This window comes from Theropithecus gelada, chromosome 4, assembly GCF_003255815.1.
Source record: "Theropithecus gelada isolate Dixy chromosome 4, Tgel_1.0, whole genome shotgun sequence".
NCBI classification, from domain to species: domain Eukaryota; kingdom Metazoa; phylum Chordata; class Mammalia; order Primates; family Cercopithecidae; genus Theropithecus; species Theropithecus gelada.
In genome coordinates this window covers 34,918,209-34,933,135 of record NC_037671.1, presented here as the reverse complement: position 1 = coordinate 34,933,135, position 14,927 = coordinate 34,918,209, and the positions used below count along the sequence as shown (strand labels likewise).

At 42.6% G+C, this 14,927-nt stretch overlaps 1 protein-coding gene across 3 annotated transcripts; it reads left to right on the top strand.

Annotated features, from left to right (window-relative positions):
• The first annotated feature begins 1,041 nt into the window (after positions 1 to 1,041).
• Positions 1,042 to 14,688, top strand: LOC112622088 (HLA class II histocompatibility antigen, DRB1-9 beta chain). 3 transcript variants are annotated; one of them, XM_025381357.1, is made up of 6 exons: positions 1,042 to 1,248; positions 8,881 to 9,150; positions 11,408 to 11,689; positions 12,403 to 12,513; positions 12,989 to 13,012; positions 14,039 to 14,688. In XM_025381357.1, exons 1-6 carry the CDS (start codon positions 1,149 to 1,151, stop codon positions 14,050 to 14,052), a joined length of 801 nt encoding a protein of 266 aa, XP_025237142.1. In that variant the 5' UTR covers positions 1,042 to 1,148; the 3' UTR covers positions 14,053 to 14,688. The 3 variants fall into 3 exon arrangements, with proteins under 3 accessions (XP_025237142.1, XP_025237143.1, XP_025237141.1); XM_025381358.1 differs by having other exon boundaries at positions 8,881 to 9,156; positions 11,414 to 11,689; positions 14,039 to 14,317; XM_025381356.1 differs by having other exon boundaries at positions 1,082 to 1,248; positions 8,842 to 9,150; positions 14,039 to 14,369.
• Positions 14,689 to 14,927: the final 239 nt, after the last annotated feature.

Sequence of the window (14,927 nt, the reverse complement as noted above, 5' to 3'; positions counted from 1 at the left end):
TTCTGTAATGTATTAGTTAGCAAAGTCGTCTTATATCTTCTCTTATGATAAAACAAGAGAAGCATAATAGAAAAGGGCCATAGTCTCAGGCAAATGAGGAAATCCTAATGGGAACCAGGAATGAGGGACTGAACACTCTTCACCTAAAATATTAATTATTTTAAAACAGAGTTGTTCTGTCAACAGCTGACTTTGAGTCCTTGATCGATGTCTCAGACCCCTGAATACTTTGATTGCACAGTTGACCTTATCACATTGTTAGGGTAAGTGCTATACAAAGGCACCTTCAGACCCTCCATTGCACATAGGTGACCCTGCAAACCCCTTGCCTGTGTGTGTTTTGGAGGTGCCACTAAACTTGGGGGCAGCATCAGGAGACACATTTGAAAAAAACCTTTTACTCAGATTAAATTATTAAAAACTTTCAATTTCCTTTAACTTATTAGACACATCCCTACCTGTAAAGATGTGCAGATTGCACTCTCCAGTCAACAACTGTCATTCTGTCATCTCATCAGATACCCGGGGCTGCTGCTCCTTGAGGTGTCCACAGAAACACAGCATTTTCCAATATTGAAAGACCTGAAAGATCGCAGTGCCTTCATTTCAACTGTGAGACATTTAAGCAATTTTCCCAAACCTACAACATAAAGATATGGTGCAATAAGGACCAGATTAAAGGTCTGCACATTGGCAACCACGTTCCCTCCATCTCCTCTACTCCTAAACACACTCACACACTCACTTCTGCAAACAGTTGTCTTGTCAAGTGGGAAATGAATGCTCTTACAAGGCTCAAACTTGTGAACACATCATTGACCAGCACAGAGATGGCTAACAATAGGGACCCAATTAAAGTGTTTTACATGCAACTGGATCAAACCTTTCAAGTACTAAATTAAAACAATCCTTTAAAGAAGGAAGTTGTTTCAGAAGAGGACCCTCATACTGAATCTCTGACCAGCGACTGATTATGCTATTGAACTCAGATGCTGATTGGTTCTCCAACACGAGATTACCCAATCCAGAAGCAAGGAAATCAGTAACTTCCTCCCTATAATTTGGAATGTGAGTGGAGGGGGGTCATAGTTCTCCCTGAGTGAGACTTGCCGGCTCTTCTGGCCCCTGGTCCTGTCCTGTTCTCCAGCATGGTGTGTCTGAAGCTCCCTGGAGGCTCCTGCATGGCAGCTCTCACAGTGACACTGATGGTGCTGAGCTCCCCACTAGCTTTGGCTGGGGACACCCGACGTAAGTGCACATTGCGGGCACTGAGCTACTATGGGGTGGGGAAAATAGGGAGTTTTGTTAAGATTGTGCCCAGGCCATGTCTGTTATGAAATTGTGACGTTTTTCAGAGATTGTCCATCTTTATCATTGGATTCCCAATTATTTCCACCACAAAAGGAGCTTGGCTACTTGCCGTCTACATGAGACTTGTGTAAGGGGCCTCCATACAGGTCATTTCTTTTTCAAATCTCCAGGAATAAAACTTTTGCATCACATGTCCTCAGGGTCTTTAGAGGATTTAGAAATAAGGATGCTAAAATAAATTCCCCATACAGCACTTCCCTTTATTATGTTGACTTATGTCAGACAAAAGAAGGTTTTTACTGAAAATTTTGTGGGAGTCAAGGGAATTCAAAGGGTCTCTCCTAGATGATCATGGGTTATGTCCTCCACAGGACCTGTGGTGTTGGCCCCTCTTCCTCATATGTGAGGATGGACCCAGTGGCCTCCCCATTATCTCCTTTCTTTTCTTTCTGAACTCCAATGTTTATAAAGCCTGTATGCCTGTAGTGTATGTAGCTTCTCTGACAAAAGTTATACTTAGTGCTCTTTCTTTCTTATGGGGAAAAATCCGTGGAACTGAAGCTGAGATCTTTAGTACTTGGAGTCACCTTGCAGATACAGAGCATTTATGAGATATTCTTTGGTGCCTAAAGAACTTAAGGCATCCTCTGGAAAACTGGCCCAGGTTAGTATTTATTATGAATCTTTTTAAATTTTCTATACTTGTTTCTCCTACATCTCCTACATGCTCTAATTAGACATGACAGAAAAGATTTAACTAACAAAGTATAAATGATAAGAAATTCTGTTTTTGTAAGTAAAAAATAATCAAATATCAGAAATTTAATAATGTTCAAACTATATGCTCTGTGTGGGGTTACCGAGACAATGTGGACATTGCTCACATCTCATAGGGCTGAAAGTCAATGAGCAAGTCCTGGGAACTCATTATCTTACTGGTGTCTTGTCCTAAATTTCATAGGTTCACTCATGATGCCCTCAGCTTTCCTTAATTAGCCATGTCTGCTTACCTCTTCCTCCGGTTTCTCTCTATTTTTCCCCAGCTATGTTGTCATCGTTTCCATAAATCTCTAAAGCTTACACAGATCCTTAGCACTAGGAGATCCATTGAAAGAGATAATTTTTTTCTTTTTGAAATAGGTCCTGGCTCTGTCACCCAGGCTGAAGCTCAGTGGTGCAATTGAGGCTCACTGCAACCTCTGCCTCCCACACTCAAGCAATCCTCCCTCTTCAGGCTCCAGAGTAGCTGGGAATACAGGCAGGCAACCATGCCCAGCTAATTTTTGTAATTTTGGTAGAGATGAGATTTTGCCATGTTGGCCAGGCTGGTCTTAAACTGCTGGACTCAAGTAATCCTCCTGCCTTGGCCTCCCAGCGTGTTAGGATTATAGATGTGAGCCACTGTGTCCAGGCAAAAAGAGATGACTCTTAATAAAAAGATTTCCTTTTTCTTAAATCCCTGTTTCTTTATCTGTGAATTCTTCTTCCAACTAGAAGGAGAAAGAAGAAGCTTGCTTGTGTTTCTCACCAGGAGGAGAAGCGGTCTAGTGTGACATCAAAATGAAAGGGTAGTGGAGCTTGAGCCCCTTCTTGCTTTCCAGGATGCCCGCAGTGATCAGTTCCCATACCCTGGTTTATTCACGTAAACCACGCTTCTTTTTCTCAGCAGCTACTGTGTACTGGGCTCCATTCTAGGTTCAAGTGATTCTATTTGATTGAGATAGAGAGGGTCCCTACTCTCACGTAAGTTACACAAACGTAGAGGAGACAGACACTAACCCAATAAGCATTTAACAAAGAAGAAAATGTTAGAGAGTCATAGTGCACTGAAGAAAAGACATCAGGTTTGTAGAAAGAGAGAAATGGATTCACCTACTTTAGTTCTATGTTTAGGGAGCTCTACCTGAGAAAGTGACATTCAGCTGAGACAACAAAATAAGTAGACAGTCGTGAAGATCTAAGGGACCAAAGTTCCAGGGAGACTGAATCAGGGGAAAGCCCTGGTGTGGGAAATTACGTGGAGGGAGAGAAAGAAGGTTAGAGAGGCTGACGTATAGAAAGCAAGGAAATGGAGAGGCAGAAGATGAGGTAGGACACAGAGAGGAAGTCAGGAGCGTCATCATTATAGGCTCTGATGTCCATGGTAAAAAAATTGAATTTTATTTTATTTTTATTTATTTTTAAATTTAATTTAATTGTATTTTTTTGAGATGGAGTTTCATTCTTGTTGCCCAGGCTGGGGTGCAATGGTGCAATCTCGGCTCACTGCAACCTCTGCTTCTGGGTTCAAGTAATCCTCCTGCCTCAGCTTCCCAAGTAGCTGGGATTACAGGCACCCACCACCATACTGGCTAATGTTTTTGTATTTTTAGTAGAGATGGGGTATCACCATATTGACCAGGCTGGTCTTGAACTCCTGACCTCAGATAATCTGTCTGCCTTGGCCTCCCAAAGTGCTGGGATTACAGGCGTGAGCCACTGTGCCCAGACTGAATTTTATTTGAATAGATATGAGAAGCTACTGTATGGTTACAAGGAGAGTCAATTTATATTCAACTTTTTGTGTGTGTGTGTGTGTGTGATAGCGTCTCGCTGTGTTGCACAGGCTAGATTGTAGTGGTACAATCTCGGCTCACTGCAACCTCCACCTCCTGGGTTCAAGCAATTCTCCTGCCTCAGCCTACCGAGTAGCTGGGACCACAGGCGCATGCCACCACACATGGTTAACTTTCTGTGTTGTTAGTAGGGATGGGGTTTCACCGTGTTAGCCAGGATGGTCTTGATCTCCTGACCTAAGATGATCCACCAACCTCAGCCTCCCAAAGTGCTGGGATTATAGATGTGAGCCACTGCGCCCTGCCTATATTCAATTATTAAAATTAATTCTAGCTACTCTGTCAGAATTCGATTGTTGGGGTTCACAAGTGGTCAGGAAGATTATTTACGAGCACAGCAGGGAATTCTCCAGGGAAAACAGACCTGTGGCTTCATGGAGTGCATTAGTGATAAAGACGGTGAAAAGGATAAAGTGGACAGACTTGGCACGTATTTTTGCTTAGCTTGTTAATGAATTACTGTAAAGGGAGTAGAACAATCAGCTTATTCCTAAGGATTTTGTTTTGACAAATAAGTGGGTGGTAGTGTTGTTTATTGACACAGGAAAAACTATGGGAGGAAATGATTTGAAATGGGTGGTTGGAAATAAAAGTTTAATTTAAATTTGAGATGATTTATTGACATTCATGTAGTACAATCAGAAGGTCAGTGGCATTTAAGAGACTCATGGTGAGGCTAGGGTTTCAGGTATTTATGCTGGCGGCACTCAATACGTGTAGTGTGTTAAACTCCAGGGAGTGGAAGAGGATACATAGGGAGATGGATTGTGTGGAGAAAAAAGAAGATGGCACAGGCCAGCAAAGGGGGCTGAGAAAGAGCCCAGGGATGTTGGAGAAAAACCAAGAGAACATAATGCATTTAAGTCAAAGAAAACAGATTTTTTTGAAGGAGAAGGGAGAGGCCAATTGTGGTGAGTACCACTAAGAGGAGAGGGAAGTGAGAATGTGACAGAGAAGCAAATGCTGGGTTTGGTGGAGTTGATATTTGCAGTCAATGGAGTATTCAGGGAGGAAACTGGATTGGACCATTTGAAGAGCAAGTAGAAGTGAGGACGAGGTAAGGTTGACTGTTTTGAGTAGAGAGCTTCAGGGAAGGACTGTGCTCTGGGTTTAGGGATCCAGCTGAATCTAAAGGAAAAGGCTAAAGAAGCTAAAGAGACAGAAGAGGACCGGTGAACCAGAGATGCTCAATCATTATTAGCAAGGAAATACTAGAAAGTCCCTGTGTGCAGTGATGACTACTCATGCAAAAGGTCACACAGCCAGTATTTCACACAGCCAATATTTATTAGTGACATAGCATATACCAATTATTACTCTAGGTCATGAGAATGGAGTGATAAATAAAATGAATCTGGTCACCATCAGTATATGCCATGTAACATTTTGCAGTGACTGTGTACCAGGCCTATGAATTTCAGTATTCAATTTCAATAATGATCCTGTTGTATCTGTGGTATTTAAAAACATACATCTCTGGAATCTAAAATTGAGAGGTTATAAGTAAAACCCAGTATTATAAATTTAGTGCTGGAAATCAGATTACAGTTTAAATCTGAGCATATAGAAAATCCCTTTCTTCTATGTCAGCAGATGCCTTTTGTGTGAGGTTCAGGTATACTGCATTACTAGACATAAACCAGTGTTTCTGCCCTATGTTTTCAGAATGACAATTCTTTATGAAACTAATAGAAGAACAGTAGACAATTGCAAAATCATGATGAAGGTACTAATTGTTTTAGAATTAAGGAATACAAAAAATAATATGAGCTGCAGTTATAGGGACCATGAAAGTTAAAATGGGAATGTATTTGAGTGTTTATTATGTGATCAGTGCTGAGAAGAGTCATTTAATTTTACTCTTAACAGTAATCCTGTGAGGATTACACTATTATTAAATGCATTTGATAGATTACAAAAAGGCTTATGATTGGTAAAAATTGACCCAAGTAGAAGAGATCATGTTTTTTATTCAGGTTTTCTGATTCTAGAGTTTGAGGGTTTGTCCATCATTAGTGAGTAGTGACTATATTGTGTCTGAATTATGGACAGAATTTCTGATATTCATATGTACCAGATTGTTTCTTTCTTAGAGTGGGGACAGAGATGCAAGGGCTGCTAGTTCCAATATATAGGAGAAACTTTCATTCATTTTGCATTTATCATTTTAAAAGTTCTGTATGTCTATAATGGTCATGTGTTGAAGAACACAAGGAAGTATTAAATCACTCCTTCTTCTGAGGTGTGACTAGAAAGGTGGGCTAGGGTTGCCAGATAAAATGCAGGTTCCTAGTTAAATCTGAATTTCAGATACACAACCATAATTTATTGGAAATCCAAATTCAACTGGGCTTCCTCTGGTTTTCTTTGCAAATGCGTCAACCCTAAGTGGAACACATGGACATGGATTACAGTGCTAACCATGCAAGCCGCAGTGAAAGCCACTTCACACATGTTCATTTTTTAACTTTCTCTCTGTAAAGAAAGTGCTTAGATAATTTAGGGATGAAAAGATAGGCATTGTTTGATCCAGGGTGCCCACGTCTCTGCCATCGTTTCTAAAGGGCAAAGGAAGATTTCCACAGCTCTTGGTCACACTCTGGGGACCTGCTCATTTTTTGAAACTGTCTGTATGAGAATATCATTTTCTTGGTTTCTCCCTTTCTGAGGGGACTTGACTACAAAACTAAGAGTTCTGCCTCTGGCCAAGGCTGGTCATTTGATGCCTGCTAGTATTGTTGGGAGTGGGAGACTGAAAGACATGAGTTAGTTCGGGCATTTAACGGGAATAAAATAGCTGTGGTTGTGATTCACTGCTACAGATAATTAGTGGACCAGTGGCAGAGAAATTAAGAAAAAAGATGATGTGAATGATAGAAGGCAAGGAAATCATTAACTCTTGGTTCTCATCAAGTTCATTTTCTGGAAAGATAGCACTGTATTGGGACCAGAATTCTACAAAACATTCTTTTTACGTAGGACCAAGATTCTCAACAAATATTTTTCAATGCAATTCTCAGCTGTGCCATAACTAATAGTAGCTTGTTGAACACAGATTTTTTCAGATGGTTCACACCCGTGGTGCTTACCCAGGGATAGTTCACCACCCCTCCCCTCCCTCCTATCACCCTTGGGGAACAGTGGCAATGTTTGGAACAATTTTTGGTGTCACAACAGGGGTTTCTTCCGATATGTAGTGAGTAGAAGCCAGGGACACTGCTAGAGAACCTACAATGTTCAGAACACCTTCTGCCATCAACAGAATTATCTGGCTCAAAATGTCAATAGTGCTGAGGCTGAGAGCACTGGTTCACACTGTGCTCTTTCTGAAGATTCTAGGCTCACATCTATTATACACTCACCACAAAGTTCAGTTTTTGATGGTTTATTTTTGCTTGTTTCATTATAAACAATTAGACAGTTGCATAAATTCAATCACTTTCTTGTTGAATCCATTTAGTCAATGCAAGCTCAATATTTTCATATTTATTTTTTGCCTTATGCAATATTTTTCAACATTTTCATGAGTTGTTGGTCATCACTATCTCTATTAACTTTCAACAACTTGCTCTTGTAAGTCACAAATAGTGATGCCGCTGCGTTTAATTTTCACTAATATGCCTCAGATTTCTGTAGTGATTCTACATTTGGTATGATTCACAATGTAAAATGCTTCTGTTTATTCATTTCACTTTTACCCACAGGCTTATTTTTAAGTTATTTTTGTCATTTTCACACTTCAAACATGAAGAAAAAAATCACAAATATATACAGTGTTTTACATATGTGTATATTTTCACACATATATGTATGTATGTTTATATGTATTGAAACTACAGAAGCACTTGTCACCAGTAAGAGCTCTGAGACTCCTTTGACCACTTACCCTCATCAGATGAGATTTGCCAAATGAGTTGTGGAAACAAGTTTTTTAACTGAATTTCTGAGCTTTGTGGATTTCGAAATGCAAAGGAAGGTTTATGGACATTTACAGGGATCATGGTTTTATTCTTCTTAAACTCTTCAATACTTTACCATTGTCTTTAGTATAAATCCAAAACCCTAACACCACACACAAGGCTTTTCAATACCTGGCTTCTTGTGATTTCTCCAGGCTCATCTTTTATGGTGCTTCCCCTCAGCCTCTCTGCTTTAGTGAACTTCGTTCTAGTTTCTTGAAGAAGTTCATCAGTTCAATCTTTTGTACATGGGATTCCCTAAACCTGAAATGTGCCTCCTGTTTTGTCCAAACAGACACACAGGCTCTACTCTGCCTCACACCTGCTTGACCTGTCAAGTCCCATCTGAACCGTCACTCTTCAGCTGGTCCTTCTCTGGCACCCTAATGTAATTGAGATCATCCTATTATTCTCTGCTCTAGAACTCCCCACTTCTGACATTTCTCACTGTATGTTTGGTTTTTGGCCATGGCTTTCACTGCTCTTTAAGCTCCCCCAGCAGAGTGGAGAGATCTGTTTTCCCTTGTTTGGATTCCTAGAGGCAGCGCAGGCCTGGCACAAGGTCAGCACTAAGAAGTGTTCACAGAGTGAACGCGGTGGGTGCTGTTGAAGGAACCGGTAAAGATGTGGGATGAGAGAAGGAGCAGAGAGTGTCTGTGGGGTGAAGGCTCCCAGGAGTAGAGGGCGCGGGCTGCGGTGCTGGGCGGATCCTCCTCCAGCTCCTGCATTGAGTTCTCCAGAACAGGCTGGAAGCCGGGAGGGGGTCCCAAAAGCCTGAGGATCAAAAGGGGTTTTCCCGCCTGGTCCCCCAGGCCCCCGTTCGCCTCAGGAAGACGGAGGACGAGCCCCTGGGCTGCTGGTGGTGGGCAGTGCGGATGGGGCTGGTTAAGGTGCCCAGTGCCCGCGCCCCGCCCAGGGAGCCCCGGATGGCGGCGTCGCTGTCAGTGTCTTCTCAGGAGGCCGCCCGTGTGACCGGATCCTTCGTGTCCCCACAGCACGTTTCTTGGAGCAGGGTAAGTCTGAGTGTCACTTCTTCAACGGGACGGAGCGGGTGCGGTACCTGCAGAGACACTTCTATAACCAGGAGGAGTTCGTGCGCTTCGACAGCGACGTGGGGGAGTTCCGGGCGGTGACGGAGCTGGGGCGGCCTGTCGCCGAGTCCTGGAACAGCCAGAAGGACTACCTGGAGCAGAGGCGGGCCGCGGTGGACACCTACTGCAGACACAACTACGGGGTTGGTGAGAGCTTCACAGTGCAGCGGCGAGGTGAGCATGGCGGGGAGAGGGGCCTGAGTCTCTGTGAGCTGGGAAACTGTGTGTGTGTGTAAGAGTGTGTGTGTGTGTGTGTGTGTGTGTGTGTGTGAGAGAGAGAGAGAGAGAGAGAGAGAGAGAAAGAGAGAGAGCCGTCTGTGAGCATTCAGAATCTTCTCTATCCTGAGCAAGGAGTTCTGAGGGCACAGGTGTGTGTAGAATGTGGATTTGTTGTGTCTGTGTGGCTGTTGTGGCAGGGGAAGCCGGAGGGGACTGTCTCTTATCCTTGGAGGCCTCTGTGGGGAGGTGACAAGGTAGGTGGGTGTGGGGGTCTGGAGAGAGAGGAGACCTTGATTGTCTGGGGTCCTTAGAGATGCAGGGAAGGGAAATGTAAGGGCTGTGTGGTTGGGATGAAGGCTTAGGGGAGGAGAGCTGAGGAATATGGAAGGTTTGGGATAATGTGAGGAGGCCAGTTCCAGACTGTCCCTGGCACACACCCTTCATGTAATCTCTGAAATAAAAGTGTGTGCTGTTTGTTTGTAAAAGCCTTAGATTAATTTCTAGGGGAACTGAGGAGACCTCTGAGGCACCTCTGAAGCTTCTTTAGGTCTAAATTTCTTGCTAGTTTTTTGTTTTTTAGTGTGTATATTTTTACATAGTAGAAATGACTGTGAAACTAACTTTTTGAATTAAAGTTTTCACACAGTTACTATTTTATTATAATGCTAATGGTTTTCTAGTAGTTACATATTATTCTTTCATATGTAATGGTTGTGACACAACTCACCTCACTTTCCCCTTTGTTGACCTTTATTATGACATTCACCAAAAGTTGAAAATGTATGTTTCTGGTTAATTTTTAATTTATAATTTTTATTTGTAATTCTTTTGAATTATTTTGACCTCTTTATTGGCCAGATATAATTAGTGCTCTAAGAATTCCTTATCGTATTAGGCAGGTAATGGACAATGATCTACTGTCTAATATCTCGAGGGCTTAGTATTTTTCTCAGTGACTTTGTGGGTTCTTTGTACTGTTAAGATTATTAACACTTTATTGATATTTGATTCAGCATTTGCTCCAGTTTGTGGTTTGTATGTTGATTTTCAAAATTCTTTTCCATGTTAAGAATTTGAACATTTTTATTTAATAAAATATATTGCAAAACTTTTATTAATGATTTACAATCTATCTTAAATCTACCATTTTGTGGTATTGTTGTCTCTAGGTTTCTCCTTCTAAAAAAAAAATTGTATTTATTGAGAGTATACTAGTGTTGGGGATTTTCCTGGGCACAAGCACCCCAAGTAACGAGTCCCAGACCCTGCCTTAATCCAGATGTCATTCTGGAAAGAAAAATCATTTTATAATGATAGGCCTAACAATAATTATGCTTGTGTTGCATAGGGGATGCATTGATTGGCTAAATGTAAATACAAGAACTTTCAAAACTAAAATGACATTCCTTAATCCTTCTCTCTGCTTTAGGACTCATGCTTTTCTAGGAACGTAAAAATTTGGAGAATCATTTCTGTCTGTCCCACCTTCCCAGAGGCAGAACCATTTCTGTGGTGTTCTAAGGTGTGAGTGCGTGACAGTAGTATTCCTAAAAATTCATACTCAGTTTCGTCATGTACCCTACTCTGTCCCTTTATCTATCCACATTGCTTTAAATCATATTTTTCTGTCACGATGTACAAGGATGATAAATAGGTGCCAAGTGGAGCACCCAAGTGTGATGAGCCCTCTCACAGTGGAATGGAGTGAGCAGCTTTCTGATCTCACAAATTGAATGTTATATTCAGTCATTGTTTTAAAAATTTTACGTGCATTAATCTTCATATAACCCCAAGAGGTAAATTAGTATAATTGTCATCCATTGTAGGTAAAAAAGTGAGACACAGAAGAATCAAAAAACCCAGGATCAACCAGTAAAAGGCAGACCTTGGATTTGAACCAGGCAACCTGGCTCAGATACCAGTTTTAATTACTACACTCTTTACTTTCAAAGATTTGTAAACACTTTGACAATGCATGCCAATTTCAAACTATGAAGAAACAAACACAATTTTTCACAACATCTCTCAAATCTAATGGGTCCTCACTATCAAGATTAAATTCCAGGCTGATCACACTGTAAGGCCACATGGCCAGCTGTGCTGGAGGCCTGGTCAAGGCCAGAGCCTGGGTTTACAGAGAAGTAGACAAACAGCCAAACAAAGAGACTCACTGTGTCTTCCTGACTCATTCATTCTACCTTTTTTCTCCTAGTCCAACCTAAGGTGACTGTGTATCCTGCAAAGACCCAGCCCCTGCAGCACCACAACCTCCTGGTCTGCTCTGTGAACGGTTTCTATCCAGGCAGCATTGAAGTCAGGTGGTTCCGGAACGGCCAGGAAGAGAAGGCTGGGGTGGTGTCCACAGGCCTGATCCAGAATGGAGACTGGACCTTCCAGACCCTGGTGATGCTGGAAACAGTTCCTCGGAGTGGAGAGGTTTACACCTGCCAAGTGGAGCACCCAAGTGTGATGGACCCTCTCACAGTGGAATGGAGTGAGCAGCTTTCTGACTTCATACATTTCTCACCCACCAAGTGAACTTTGCTAATCCCTGAGTGTCAGGTTTCTCCTCTCCCACATCCTATTTTCATTTGCTCCATATTCTCCTCTCCATCAGCACAGGTCACTGGGGATAGCCCTGTAATAGTTGCTAGAAACACCTGTACCCCCTGCGGAATCAGTCATGCCTGCTAGGCAGGAGAGGCTGTCCCTCTTTGAACCTCCCCATGATGTCACAGGTCAGGGTCACCCGCTCTCCCCAGGCTCCAGGCCCTGCCTCTGGGTCTGAAACTGAGTTTCTGGTGCTGTTGCTCTGAGTTGTTTGCTGTGATCTGGGAAGAGAAGTGTAAGCCCACTTCTGGGAAGAGGAGAAGTGTAGGACATGAGGGGAGTCCAATCTCAGCTCTGCCTTTTATTAACTCTGTCACTCTAGACAAACTACTTAGCCTCATTGAGTTTCAGGCTTTCTGTGGATCAGATGTTGAACTTGTGCCTTACATCAAGGCTGTAATATTTGAATGAGTTTGATGCCCGAACCTTGTAACTGTTCAGTGTGATTTGAAATCCTTTTTCTCTCCAGAAATGGCTAGTTATTTCAGTTCTTGTGGGGCAACCTTCTTCCCCATTTTCAAAGCTCTGAATCTTAGAGTCTCAATTAAAGAGGTTCAGTTTGGAATAAACATCACTAAACCTGGCTTCCTCTCTCAGGAGCACGGTCTGAATCTGCACAGAGCAAGATGCTGAGTGGAGTCGGGGGTTTTGTGCTGGGCCTGCTCTTCCTTGGGGCCGGGCTGTTCATCTACTTCAGGAATCAGAAAGGTGAGGAGCCTTTTGGTAACTGGCTGTCTCCATAGGCTTTTCTGGAGGAGGAACTATGGCTTTGTTGAGGTTAGTTCTCAGTATATGGGTGGCGCTGAATAAAGCCTTTCTTTCCCCAAATGACCTCCAATGTCCTGATAATCCAGAAATCATCAGTGCATGGTTTCTATGTCAAAGCATAATAGCTGTGGCCTACAGAGACAAGAGGAAGGTTAACAAGTAGGGATCCTTTGGTTTGAGATCCTGGAGCAAATTAAGGAAGAGCCACTAAGGCTAATGGAATTACACTGGATCCTGTGACAGACACTTCATGCTTCATGGGTCACATGTCTGTTTCTGCTCCTCTCTGCCCTGGCTGGTGTGGGTTGTGGTGTTAGAGAAATCTCAGGTGGGAGATCTGGGGCTGGGACATTGTGTTGGAGGACAGATTTGCTTCCATATCTTTTAAGTGTATATCTTTTCCTCTTCTTCCCAGGACACTCTGGACTTCAGCCAACAGGTAATACCTTTTAATCCTCTTTTAGAAACAGATACGGTTTCCCTAATGAGAGGTGAAGCCAGCTGGACTTCTGGGTCGGGTGGGGACTTGGAGAACTTCTCTTACAAGAGGTTTGTAAAATGTACCAATCAGTGCTTTGTAAAAACACACCAGTAGGTGCTCTGTGGCTAGCTAGATGTTTGTAAAATGGACCAATCAACACTCTGTAAAATGGACCAATCAGCACTCTTTTTTTTTTTTTTTTTTTGTTTTTTTTTTTTTTTTTGAGGCGGTGTCTTGCTCTGCTGCCCAGGCTGGAGTGCAGTGGCCGGATCTCAGCTCACTGCAAGCTCCGCCTCCCGGGTTCACGCCATTCTCCTGCCTCAGCCTCCGAGTAGCTGGGACTACAGGCGCCCGCCACTGCGCCCGGCTAGTTTTTTTTTTTGTATTTTTTAGTAGAGACGGGGTTTCACCGTGTTAGCCAGGATGGTCTCGATCTCCTGACCTTGTGATCCGCCCGTCTCGGACCAGTCAGCAAGACATGGGTGAGGACCAATAAGGGAATAAAAGCTGGCCACCCCAGCCAGCAGTGGCAACCTAGTCAGGTCCACTTCAATGCTGTGGAAGCTTTGTTCTTTCACTCTTCACAATCAATCTTGCTGCTGCTCACTCTTTGGGTCTGTGCCACCTTTAAGAGCTGTTAACGCTCACCGAAGGGCCACAGCTTCATTCTTGAAGTCAGCGAGACCGCAAACCCACCAGAAGGAACAAACTCGGGACACACTAGAATGATGATAGAGGTGATAAGGCATGAGACAGAAATAATAGGAAAGACTTTGGATCCAAATTTCTGATCAGGCAATTTACATAAAAGCTCCTCCTGTCCACTTAGAAAAGGCCTGTGCTCTGTGGGACTATTGGCTCTGGGAGACTCAAGAACTTGTTTTTCTTCTTCCTGCAGTGCTCTCATCGGAGTCCTTGAAAGAGGGGAAAATAAATTGTTAGTGGAGCCAGGTTGAAAACAACACTTTCTTCTGTCTTTTGCAGGACTCCTGAGCTGAAGTGCAGGTGACCACATTCAAGGAAGAACCTTCTGTCCCAGCTTTGCAGGATGAAAAGCTTTCCCGCCTGGCTGTTATTCTTCCACAAGAGAGGGCTTTCTCAGGACCTGGTTGCTACTGGTTCAGCAACTGCAGAAAATGCCCTCCCTTGTGGCTTCCTCAGCTCCTGCCCTTAGCCTGAAGTCCCAGCAATGATGACAGCACCTCATCTTCAACTTTTGTGCTCCCTTTACCTAAACCCTATGGCCTCCCGTACCTATGACCCTATGACCTCACCCTGTACCACAAACACATGACATTATTAAATGTTTCTCAAAGATGGAGTTAAATATCATCTGGTCCATTTGGCTCCAAAGACAAAAAATGAAAAGAAAAAGGGAAGATTGTTTCCCAATAGAATAAAGATTTTCATGTATATGTCATGAGTGTGTGAGGTAATGCACATGTTAAATAGCTTGATTTAGACATTCCACACTATAGGCATGTATCAAAACTTCATGCTGTACAGCGTAAATATACTATACAATTTTTACTTGTCAATTAAAAAGTTAATGTTAACGTTTAAAAAGGCAATGAATAAAAACCGAGAACAGACTATAACAACTGAAACAAACTCGGCAAATGTGAGATGAGAAATCAGCCAGCAAGTCCATCAGATGTGTTTAACTTTCTCTTAAACACATCTACAATATTGTGTATTTATAACTGTAGATTAGTGTATAGTGTTTCACTCCAGAGACTTCAATAATATAGTGTTATCAAAGGACTTGTACAGATTTCAGAGAAAGACAAATTTAGAAGATGGAGGGTTCTCCATTATGTTCTGAGAGTCAGTATGAAATGTCAAATCTGAAGGTATATAATTCAGAGGTCTA